Source organism: Colius striatus, chromosome W (assembly GCF_028858725.1).
Source record: "Colius striatus isolate bColStr4 chromosome W, bColStr4.1.hap1, whole genome shotgun sequence".
In the NCBI taxonomy this organism is placed as follows: Eukaryota; Metazoa; Chordata; class Aves; order Coliiformes; family Coliidae; genus Colius; species Colius striatus.
In genome coordinates this window covers 21,248,635-21,261,115 of record NC_084789.1, presented here as the reverse complement: position 1 = coordinate 21,261,115, position 12,481 = coordinate 21,248,635, and the positions used below count along the sequence as shown (strand labels likewise).

General features: G+C 52.6%; 1 protein-coding gene across 1 annotated transcript in view; it reads right to left on the bottom strand.

Annotated features, from left to right (window-relative positions):
* LOC104561314 (potassium voltage-gated channel subfamily H member 6) overlaps nucleotides 1-12,113 on the bottom strand; it is a 48,150-nt gene extending 36,037 nt beyond the window's left edge. Inside the window, exons 1-2 of the mRNA XM_062016680.1 lie at nucleotides 12,038-12,113; nucleotides 9,204-9,434 (exon numbers count right to left, since the gene is read on the bottom strand). Coding sequence (XP_061872664.1) covers nucleotides 9,204-9,434; nucleotides 12,038-12,113 — 307 coding nt within the window. The remainder of the gene's footprint in view (nucleotides 1-9,203; nucleotides 9,435-12,037) is intronic.
* Nucleotides 12,114-12,481: the final 368 nt, after the last annotated feature.

The following is a 12,481-nucleotide window of genomic DNA, read 5'->3' as shown; positions in this document are numbered from 1 at the left end:
GGGATGTATTGGTGTTGGATAGCCAAAGATGCGTGGTGGGCCCACTCTAGGATGTTAGTATCATTAATTAAAGGCGAATATAGCCGAAGGAGAATACGGGATCTAGGAAATGGGACAATAAACTTCCATCGAGATGAAGGATGGGAAAACTTAGTGGTCGGGTTGATTAGAGATTTTGGAATGATTCAGAATGTATCTAAGATTACAGCATGTTTGCCACTACCTCAGGCTGCAGGTGAACCTATACCCTGGGGAATTATTCCAATAACAACCATGCCAGAAACCTCTGTTAATTTTACTTGGAACTGCAGGCAAGTATCAATAAAGTATGAAGAGTGGACAAATGGGTGTTTAATAAAGGGGGATTTAACAGAAAAAGAGTGTAGATCATTGCCGGGGTATTATAGATGGGTTAGAACAGGTCCTTATGGGAGAGGTGGCAATATTAAAGGTCGCTGTACAGTAGATAGTACTCTTCCAATAATTGGATATTGGTGTAGTAGCACAAAAATAAAAGTTGAAAAGATTAGGAATGAAGAGATCTGCCAGAATGTTACACAACAACAAACTTTCGAGGATGAATGGGACACAGTATGGGGACCTGGTTTGTTGGAATTATATAGTTACCTAGGTCCAGTACAATGGTGTATACAATGGACAGGGGAGAAAGATCAGACTCACGATAGTGTAATGGCTACATACACTTCTGTGAGACCATCCAGAGATCAGAAAGAAATATGGAACTGTACGAAAGTTTTTACTTGTGACTCTCCAGAGAGTCAGATAGGTTTAGTCCCTGTGAGAATTCTGCTGAAATGGGGGTGTGAATGTCGGGGATACAATCATACGATTAAAGACAAAATAAAGGGAGATGTACGTGAGAAAGGGATGTATGGAAAAAGGGTCATTAATTGTAAAATCCATCACAATCAGAAGTCCAGGAAACTTAGTTGAGTTATGGATCATGGGCAATGGTCCACCCATTTACCAATTGATGGTCCAGTAACTCAAATAACATTGGGAGTTCCCACATTGTGCCCATTTTGGAGACAATCTAAATTAGAAATGAGGATAGCTCGGAAGAAAAGGGAAATAGGTGATGATATCAAGGTAGAAGATGAGTGGCATGAACCAAGTGATGGAGTAAAATTTGGCTGGGCTTTAGAGTCTTTGTTTGCACAGGTTGCATCTTACCATAATAGGGAAATGTTGTATAAGCTACTGGGCCAGACTGAAAGATTAGCAGCAGCCACCAAGAAAGGGTTTAAGGATATGAATTTGCAGCTACAGGCAACTAGCAGAATGACTTTGCAGAATAGAATGGCCTTAGATATGTTGCTGCTGCGGGAACATGGGGTCTGTGGTTACCTGAGCAAAAGAATTGATCACTGCTGTATCCATATTCCAAACATGACAATCGAAGTAGAAAAAGATATTTTACAATTGGAGAAGGTTGAAACCGAAGCCAAAGAAATTGAAAAAGAAGCTCAACATAATTGGATAGGAGCAATATTTGATTCATTGGGGCTCCAGGTCTCTGGGTGGATTTCCTCAGTCATCCAATATATAATTATGTTTGTTATACTATTGATGATAATTTATATAGTTTACAAGTGTATTTTAGGAACCATTACCAGAGAAAAGCTCAACACCTGCAGATTAATGAATGCGATGACCAGAAATGGAACTGGAAATGGGTCTCCTCCTCCATCATATAAGGAAACCACTACTTGAGACACGGACAATAAAGACAGATGATGTTGAGCATCCTTGCAAGATAGAAGAATGCTCAAAAGGGGGAACTTGTTAGCATTACTGTATATGGAAAGTTAGAAGTAGTTAGGCTAAGGTCTGTATCGAGGCCTAGTGAGCAGTGTGGGATGTTGATGTAACCTAGCAGTCTAGGGAACTAGTGGGGCATGCTGAGCTTGTGCATTCTTGCTTAAACAAAGCAAAGAGATTAGTGAAGAATACTGAACGCTGAATCTTGTTTTTCTCAAAGAAATCGTTATCTCGAATGTTTACCTGTTTGTTATCTATGGAAATTTCTGGTTGTGGATTCAGATAAGCATAGTCTCAAGTAACTACATGAAAGAGCACAACATAATCCTAAAGTCTAAGAAAACTGGTAAACATCACGGGGACCTGATGAAGTAATCATTTGTGGAAAGTATATAAACTCTGTGAAATTTTCTGTTAGTGGGGGCTCTGACTTTGGACACTAGTCCTCAGGTCCCTAGGGCCCTCAATAAAGCACCGCATAAAACGACCTCGGTTGTTTTGTGTTTTCCTTCGGGAACGGGCAGCACTGGGATGTGTGTGGTGAGGAGGGAGCTCAGCCCTGTGCCCCATCCCAATATCGGGCACCAGGATGGAGTGGGATTGGTGTGATGGTCCCTAAGGACATCTCCTAAAGGCATAGCCTCATCTTACTCCGGCATTGGGGAAACTGAGGCACGAGGAGGGGGAAGACACACATATATGACACCAGAGAGAATGGCTCAGTGTCCTGGGAGTCAGGGGGGGCTGCAGGGAGGACCCTGAACATGGGCACAGGGTATGAGGCTGGATGGATTTGTCTGTTGGATGGCAGCTTGACCCTGGGGCTCTACTTGTGCTGGCAGCAGTTAACGGCCACACAAAAACACTTGCAGGACTTACCCAAAGCAGCAAGTAGAGGATACAGGGAGCTTCCCATCTCCTTTGCCAGCTTTAACCCCCTTAAAATCCTTCCAAACCCCTCCCTAAAGGTGTTTGCTTTGACACTGATGGGAGTGAGACCCCCAAACTGCATCCTCTCAAGCAAAACCCTCTGAACCCCCTCTTTAGCTTCTACCCCAACCCTCCTACTAATGATGGAGCAACCAGCTGATGCAGGTAAAATGATCTCCATCCCTTCCTCCTTCCACAGAGGTATTTACCAGGTGCTGAACCCACCTTTCCCCTTCACCCCAAGCTTTGATTGCCCATGGCAAGAGGCTGGGTAAGGGATGTCCTCGCTGCCAAGCTCCAGCTAGGAAAGGGGGGGGGGGGGGGGGGAACCATCGGCTTTTCTGCATCTCATTTTAAGGAGCTCAAGGCTTCCCATAATCAGGAGCAGATGGTCAACATCGGGCAACTTCCAAATCTATCGTGACGTCAGGGATGTACCCATCTCCAGACAGACCAAAAACCCGCTCGGCACACGCATAAGACCGAGGAAAGAAATAGATGGGGGGGGGGGGGGGGGGGAATCCGTTTAAAGAGCCCGGCAGCCGGGATTATTCCTTTCATTCTTTGTTGTTCACCGCAGGGAGTGGGAATCCACTTAAAGGCAGGAGGCTGGGTAGGGAGGGGAAGGTGGATTTGCAGCAGATGGAGCTGTTTCAGAGGAGTGAGCCCTCTGCTGTCCCTCTGGCAGGGGTTTTAGGGGTCTACAAAGGTGAACAAATGTCAAGAGGGTCTGATCCTGACTCACTGCTGTATCCGTGTCATTACTTCACTTTTCCCTCCTCAGCTCCTTGGCAGTGGTGGAGAGGATGGCTTCAGAGCTGGGGGTTGGATCGTGGCAGGCTCTATGTTGGCACGAACAGGGTTAATCCCACAGCTGATGCTGAACAACTGCAACCAGGCCCAGTTACAGCCCGTTGGAGAGATATAAGGAGCAGCTGGGGTTGGGTTTGGGAGTGCAGATGGTGCCTGGTTTGATCCTGCAAAGCTGGGAGGTACTGAACCTGAGCAGCAGTGGTCGATGCTGGAAAGGATCTACAATGATCATCTAGTTCATCTGCTTGGCCAATTCAGAGCTGGCCAAAAGTCCACTGGGTGTGGGACCCTCCAAAACCAAAGGAATCACCCAAAAAAACCATTCCTGCATGCCAGGACCTTGGGGTCTGACTCAGACCCACACCTCGTGGCATAGATGGCATCGAGGGATGATGGAACATAGGGGTGACAACAGCAGCTGACCCAAAGAGAGGGCAGCCCTCAAGGATTTGGGGTCTCTGGGCAGCTGGGAGCTGAAGTACCCCCAACTCTATGCCTAGGCTGCAGCTGGGAAACCCCTGACACCCTCTTCCCTAACTCAGTTTCCCTGCAGTGAGCTAAAACCAGGGGCACCCCAACCTTGCTGAGCCATCCCTGCGAGGGACCCCAGCCCTTCTCTCCCCTCCTCGATCCACTGGCCCCATCCATCTGTCTGTCTCTTCCTTTCAGCTGTTCAGCTAATCTGTCTCCATCCATCTAATTTTATTCAGTGGCCAAATGATCTCTTGGAGGAACCCCAGGGAGGGGGTGGGACGCAAAACCCACTCTGGGGTGGGAGGGGGTGGGGGAGCTGCAGAAAGAGACTCAGCAGGGAGAGTCCCACAACCAAGGTGATGGGGTTTAAATGGGCTGAGAAAAATCAACTCATTCCCTACAAGCCCTGGCTTTGATCTTCCCAGCACCCAGCTCATTTCACCCCCTAGGGTTGAGAGCTCTGGAGCTTTGCACTCCCTCTTGTCTTCTGACCTTGATAAAAGGGAGCACTTAATAACATTAAAACTGTCCTCATTGGGGTGCCCTCCCCTTCCACAACCTCTTTATCCTCCATGGCTGCTACTGGTTAATGCATTTGCTCAGTATCATTAGTATTAAACTAATCAACAGGACATGGGGGGGGGTCCAAAAGCTGTACATGTATTGTTATGAATATTAACCAAGCAAGCTATTAATCTGCCCTCAGAGCTCTTCCTGAGCCCTGCCCTCCCCCCTCTAACCTCAGCTGATTTAATCTGCAGGGTCTCATGGCAGAGTGGCTAAATCTATAGTGGTATTATATAAGGGACTGGAGAAGAGGGGCTGGGAAAGGGATGGAGGGGGCCAGGGCTCACCCTGGCACACCCTGGGGAGATGCTGGAGAGGATTGAGCTTTACTCCCATCCCGGGATAAATCAGTGTCAGGGCTGGGTAAAGACTTCAAATGGAAGCCTGGCTCACTGGGAAGCCCTAAAGCAAATCCCGGAGGAGGGAGGTGGGGGTGGGGATGGATCTGCTTCAGGGTGTGGGGTGAGCAATGGGCTGCACCCTCCCTTTGCTGGGAGGGAATGTGCCCTGTGGGGTTTGTGCTGGACCCTTTCCCTGCACCCAGCTAGGTCATGAGGAGATGAAAGCTGCTGTAACACTAACCTGACAAAAAAATACTCCCTGCTGCAACTCCCAAAGAGATAAAATGCCCTTATTAAGTAACAGTGGCAGGACAGAGGTGATGGACAGTAGGGGTTGCAGCAGCAGCAGGAGAGACCAGGAGGATTGAGAGACTGAGGGGATCCACCACCAAGAAGGATGCTTCTAAGCCCAGTGGGATGTTTTGGGATGCAGTTTAGAAGGATGCTCCAGTCCCCAGGAGCCAAAAGAGGTCCTGGATTGATACATGGGGTTAGCAAAACACAGCAAGTGAAGAGAGTGGCCACATCCAGACCTGTGGTCCTTCCCTTGCTAAAGCCCTGATAGCTGCAGGAATCAGTCCAGCTTAGCATGGAGCTGTGTGGCCACCCAAAGGTCCTGTCCCCACAGCACATGGGGATCCCTCTCACTGGGGATGCAACAGCCAGCAAGGATGGGGATGGAGGGTTTGGGGTGGGAATCAAGTGCTCTGCCAGTGAAAGGATTTCAGGAACGGCATCCTTGGGGGTGCTGGGATGCTGAGTGATGGGTACTGAGCCCATTCCTCTGTTCCTGGACATCTGATTGAAGCACAAATTGTGTGAGGAGCAGCAGAGGGTGGAAACATGTGTCAAACTCCAGCTTTGTGCCCCAATTGTGCTGTCCCCAGGGCAGAGCTGGGGCAATAGGGCCAGAGCTGCAGTGCAGCAGAGCCAAGGATAGCAGTGTCACATCCACAGTGTGGGATCTGTGTTGGTCATCACAAAGAGGGATGTTTATGATGTTTCTAAGTCCCCATCTGGAGTCAGGCCGTGGTGTCTGTCCCTCTCCTGAGGTCACAGCTCAGTTCTGCAGAACTCGACCCTTCACAGGATGCAAATGGCTTCAGCTTGGCTTAAACTCCATGTTTTTGGAAAAGCAAAGAGCTCAAGTTGGGGTTTTGTCAGCTCTCTGCTCCTCTGCCACTCCATCCTGCCTTGTCCACCCCCACAGGGCAGCAGCAAAGGCTCCCTAAGGCTGCTGGCACCAGCCTCTAGCTCAAGCAGTGCCAGGATGCAGCAGCTGCCAGGGGGATTTACCTTACTGCTTCCAGTGAACCCCTTGGGCATGTCACATGTTGCTGTTTATAAAGCTGGATGGAGGAACCTTGGCCAGATCCATCCCCACCTGCCTTAGCCAAGGCTTCCTGGCAGCAGCTGCTGGAGAGGTGATTGCTGTGCCATGGATGTGCCCTGGGCTGGGGACATGGCACAGGAGTCCTCAGGCACCCATGGGGAGCTGTGAGGGGATACCCTGGGTGACATCAAGTGCCTCAATGGCTCTGCCACCTCCCCCCACCTCCTCCTCCTGCAGTCCACAGGGGGAAATCCCAGCTTAGGGCATCAGTGGGATGTGTTTGATGTGGTCCCTATGCTCCAGCCCAAACTGCTCCCACTGGAAGGACCAGCCCTGGGCTCTATACCCTAGGAGGGATCAGGGATGGAAGGGTTGGGGTTGCAGGCAGTGGCTGCCCCAGCTCTCTCACCCCCAGCTTCTCTTTCATACTCAGAAGCATCACATTGATGAAGATTAAACAAGACCTGGTGCTGCCAGCTGCTGCCACCCAGGCTGTGTCAGCACCACAACCCAGCACCTGCAGCCACCAGCCCCTCTCTGGCCACCCCCAGAGCTCTCACCAGTGGCTTCAGTGCAAAACACATCGCCCTGGGTGGGAAAAACCACCCATGGGGATGCTGGAGAGGGGCTCAACACAGGCCTGGACACTGATGATTGTGGCTCCAGGGCTGGTGACCATTGCTGCTCCTTGGTCTGGTGGGAGCTGATCTCATCATGACCCTCCCCTGGCTGGGGCAGCCCCAGCTGTGCAGCATCTTGTAAGGAAATTAACTTTTCACTGGTTTGAAGCAGAGGATTAGTGGCCACACACACACACCAAGCTCAAGCTCTCCCCTCTTTCCAAACCCCTAGTTTTGGGAGGGGACAGGGAGGGACAACTGGATTTGCTGGGTTGCTCCTATCTTCCCTTTAACTGCTTCTTAGCTCCATTTCAGCTGCCCAGAGCTGGGCTCGCCATCAGCACCCACAGCTCCTTTGATAATTAACTAATGATAGCACAGCTGAGGTCCTGAGCCAGCACCCATACATCACCCCATCACTCAGCATCCTGCCTGTGCATGGGCAGAATCAGCCCGGACACCTACAGTTCCCTCCCCCACCCCCTACCGAGCCCGAGAGGTGGGTGAAAGGTTTCAACGGATAGATTTGGGGTAGAATATTTCCTGTGGCAAGGAGAAAAGCGAGGGAACAACCGCCCTGGTGGACAGGGAGTTGTGTCAGGCTTCCATAGAGCGGGCCATGGGAATGGGTCAGCTTTTTGATACGTGGGGAAGTATTAAAAGGGTTCTGATAAAGTCAACAGAGAAAAAACAGTCTCAGTTATCGGTGCAGGAAGCTCTCTGGGAAAAGGAGCGGGGAGTGCAGACAGAGGAGATAGTTTATAGTGATCAGGAAACGTGCAGCGTGGAAGTAGAGAGTTTAGGACCGCAGGCGGGTCCGTTACTGTGGATAGACTCGGAATGTGATGAGTCTGATAGTGAAAAGGAAGATGAAGAATGCGGCCCCGAAGCGGAGCCCCCACAGGAGAGTTGCTTTCCAGTCGAGCTCAGCCCGTTGGAATACCCCCAGGCTGGGTTGCAAGAGATGAGGACGGGGTCAGACAGAAATATGATGCTGGAGGATCAGAACAGAGTAGAAAAGCACGACCCCATGTTAGACTGGGTACCACTGGCTATGCGAGGGGAAAAGGAGAAAACACAGGGGAGGGTGATACTGACTGAAGCGCCGGGAGAGGCGCCGGGAGAGGCGCCGAGAGCAGCGCCGAGAGCAGCGCCGGGAGAGTCGCCAAGAGCAGCGCCGGGAGCGGCGCTGAGGCGGGTGATACCGAGAAAAGAGAAAAGTCAGCCACCCCACGATCCGCCAAAGTTGGCGCCTGACGGAAATGGAGGTGGGACAAAGGGGAAAAGTCAGCCGCCTCATTGGCCACCGAAGATGAGTGATCTACGTGGAGGAGTGGCAGAAATGAGAGCTAGAAGACGGAGTCTGGTGCGGGTATGCGGAGGGGAAAAAAAAAAAAAAAGACAGTGAAGACAGTTTATAAAAAGTGGTTTGTATTTTAGACTTGATTAGTAATGTAAGTAGTATTAGCCATACAACTTTGCAACATAGACCTGCTAGAGATTTTACCTTTAGCACAAGTATAATAACTTTGTTTGTCAGCTGTGCTTTTTTTTCAGTGTATAAGAAGAAGCTTACCAGGCATGAGTTGCTAAACTAATGTGCAGATTGTCCTTGAGCTGCTCTCTACTGTGAGAAACGAAGAAGCAAAAATACCTACGAGATAACAACTTGGAGCAAGGAGGAGGCTGAGGCAGCGTGTGAAACTGCAAGGCTTATCACAGAAAACTACAGCTGGAGAAAGGACCAATTAGAAGTACTATAAACACGCCAGCTTTGCTGCTGATTACAAAGTCTAATGCTTGTTAGTAAAATTTGAGTTATTAAAAAAAAAAAAAAAAAGCAATGGAGCTGCCCGGAGGGGTCATGGACATACCAGCTATCCCCATGCATTGAGCCACGGTATCCCTCACACTAGTCTTAGGGACAGGTGATTGTTGAATGCGCTCACACTACTTTAAAAGTACAGCTCAACCGTCTTAGGGAGGGGGAGAGCATGGGGCGTAGAAGATATAACGGTCTACTGAATCTCTCTTGCAGATTGACGTGTTTCTCGGAGTGCTCGCCGTGATGCAGATCAAGATGGAGTCACTCAACTATTGGCAAGATTGAATAGTGAAGTGGAACACAACCAGCACCTGATCATATCTTCCTGCAATTGGCTCAGCTAGCACGTGTGCTGGGCAGACACGTTATGTATCAGTCTGTGCCACGGGACACGAGTCATCAAGCATATGGCAGCATCAACCTCCCTTCACCCCACCCCAGCAGCTTCATTCCCCCCCCCCCCCCCCCAAATCCCAGGCGGGTGACAGCTCATCCCCCCAAAACAAAACTCCTCTTACTGTCTTTACGGTAGTAGAGGATCTCCAGCTTGCACTCCTCAGATCCAAGCAGAGCCTGGGTGAGCTGTGCAATGGAGCTCTTGGTGGTGTCAGGGCCAGTGAGGAAGTCACAAGTACAAGGCTGCTGCATCACTTCCATGCGGGAGTAGCCGAACATCTCGCAAAAGCCGTCGTTGCAGTAGATGATGGCGCAGTTCTCCATCTGAGCGTTGGCGATCAGGAACTTGCGGTCTGCAGGGAAGTAGGAGATTGTGAGGATCCCTGAGGTGCTGGGAGATTATTCCTCCCCCCCCCCCCAAGGTGTGTGGGCTTAGGGTTTGTGATGCTGTGGGGTTTGTGCAGGGATGGGCTCTCCAGGGACACACACCAGTGGCTTCCTTCCTTGGGGAAGGATGGTTGCTACACTGCCCCAGGGGCTGGCCTGCTCTTCAGAGAGAGAAAAGTCCTCCAGTTTCACATGACTGTGGGGATCAGAGGATCCGAATTGGGGGTCCCCAGCAGAGGCAGTTGTTAGGACAACCTGCATAGCCCCAACATCTCTCTGCTTACATGTAGGGACTCACTGATTGTGTATCTGTAAGTAATTTATCCCCAGACAACACTGCAAGCAGAGGGAAGAGCTGCAGCATCCATCACTCCCCAGGAGCTTCTCAGGGACCAGAGTTATCCCAGAGGATTCCCACCCTGAAGTCAGGCAAAGGGTGAGAGGAGGAGTGAACCTGAGGTTTGGCTTCATGGGTGAAACCTGTCACACTAATGATCCTCCTAATGTTTTAGAGGATAATTGTGCCTTTGGGCTGAAGCTGAAACCCAGACTCCCTCCCCCCCCCCCCCCCCCCCCCCCATGCACAAGAAGAAAAGAGCTCAGGTGGAGGAAAGAGGAAACTGAGGCAGGGAGTGGTACCTCATCCCAGGCTGGGGGTCAACATGCCAGGGTGGATGGTTAATGCTGCCCAGCCCACCTCAGCCAGCCCAGATGGAGCTGATTCCATCCTCATCCTGGGGGAAACCCAACCTAGAACTTTGTTTTGGTTTGATTTTAGGCTGATGGAAGGCTGCTGGGCTGGGGAGGACCCTCTCTGGGACAGGTTTGTTAGGATGTGACAGGGACCTGGAGATGCTGACGTGAGAGATGCTGTGTCCTGCCCAGCAGCATCTCCCTCAGCGTTTGGCATCAGCTCTGGGCTGGAGCAGGAGGCGGGTCAATGCAGAGGGTCCATTTAGGATGCCACACTGAGATCTGCTGCTTCACCCCACCCAGTGACAGCTCTTTTTGGGGGACTCCCAGCCCAGCACCTTTCCCTCTGCCACGCAGGGCTGACGCTGGTGCTGACACAGCAAACAGCACAAACCACCTCAGCCAAATGTTTCCCAGTTCCCCCCTTCCCGATCTTTCTCTGTCCAAATGGCTCTGTCAGCTGGAAGGAGGCACAGGGAGGGGACTTTTCCCCCAAAAGCCCCACTCTTGGGAGTGTGCTCCCCACTTGCAATCAAGGCTTCCCTACCCAGTGGGTCAGATTCAGGCTGGGCTGACGCAGGACAGGATTTATGGGGCTGGCAAGGTGCTGGAGCAAACGGTGCTGAGCACAGGGGATGTGCCCAAGGCCAGGATGGGAAGGAGCTGCAGAACCAGCTTTCCTCGGGGCTATTTTCACCTTACATTTGCTTTCTGCCCTGCCCTCACCTGTACATTTGCCCTTACCCCCTATGGTACTGGGGCTGTGCACTGGGAGAGAAGCATTGGGGCATCTCTGGCTCCAGCGCAGCTGCATCCATGGAGGGAGAGGGATAAAGTGGCAATGATGTGAACAGGGGGCTGGTTTGGTGTCTCCCAACACCCTTCCAACCACGAAGCTGCTGTGGGGGGAGTGGGGGGAGCCCAACTGGTGCCCGCTGTGGCTGACAGAGAGGAAGGGAGGGGAGAGGAGCGGGAGGGAGGAGGGGGTCTGGCTGCTTTCCCGCTGGCACCCTGCACCGTATGCCCTCGCTGCTCCCCAGCCGCCGCTTCCCAGCGAGGACTGATAGGAACCAGCGACAGTTTTTCTCACTTTCCATCCCCAGGGTCACGTCACTCACTGCCAGGGCAGAGCAGAGGCAGATCCAGCCCCGGCTGCCAACACCAGGGACTTTTACCCACCCGGCAAACTCCGACACTGTAGGGGTGCAAAGCTTTAGCACCCCACAACAACTCTTCCAAGGGGTTGGGTAACCCCAATCCACTGCTTCCCCTCCTTCCCTGGCTGTGCAGGGCGGGGGTCCCAGCCCTAGCAAAGAGTGGAAACAGAGCCCTCGCTGCCCTCTCCCCATATCCTCCTCCCCCTCACGCAAACCCCAGCGCTCCCCGCTGTGCACCGACCCCTCCCAAAACCAGCCCCAAAAATTAATATGAAGGGATTTTACTCAGAGCAACAGCAAATGGCAACATTTCACTAGGGACGGCTGCCGCCGAGAAGCTCGGACTTGAAGGCAAACAGGCAGCGAGCCCTTCTGAGCTGCCATACACCCCTCACCCCTCCAGCCCTGGCAGTCGGGACTCCCCTCCCTTCCCACCACCTCGGGGACCGTAGAGCGGTGTCTCCAGCCCCCGGGGGACCACCGGGCTGGGACCGCTCATCCCCCTTGTGTCACCCGCGGGGACACTGCCTGGCTGTGACCCACCCGGCTCCCTCCCCAGACCCCGGAGAGGTCACAGGGGGCCCTTCCTTTCCCCCGCGGGTATCTCCACACTGCGCTCTCCCCCTCCCCCCCCCCCCGCAAAGCCCTCACCCTGAAGTTGGGGGGATCACCCGTGGGGAGTTGGACGGGGGGGGGGGGGGGGGGGGCTCGATACTCACTTTGCCCTTCAAATTTGCGGATGATGGTGTCCAGGTAAGTGTTTTGGGGGGCCACATGGCCCCTGCGTACCGGCATCGCTCCGGGAACCGTGGAACTTCCCGTGGGGGCGGCGGGGAACGAGGAGCGGCCCCGGAGAGGCCCGGCACGACACGGCCCCGCTCCTCCGCTCCGCTCCGCCTCACCCCAGAGGTGGCCGAGCTCTGGAGCTCAACCGGCCCGCGGCTCCCATGCTCCGGATGGCCGGAAGGGGGAACCCCTCTGCCCGCCCTTACCGGCCCCGGGCGGGGGCGGCCGGGGAGGATGAGGATGATGAGGGGGAGTAGAAGAGGGGGAGGACCCGCTTGAAAAGGAGAGAGGAGAATAGAATCAAATAATAAGAGCAGAAATCCCCAAAGTGCTTAGTCACCGCTGTCCCGGCCCGTTGGAGACTCCAGGGAAGCTAT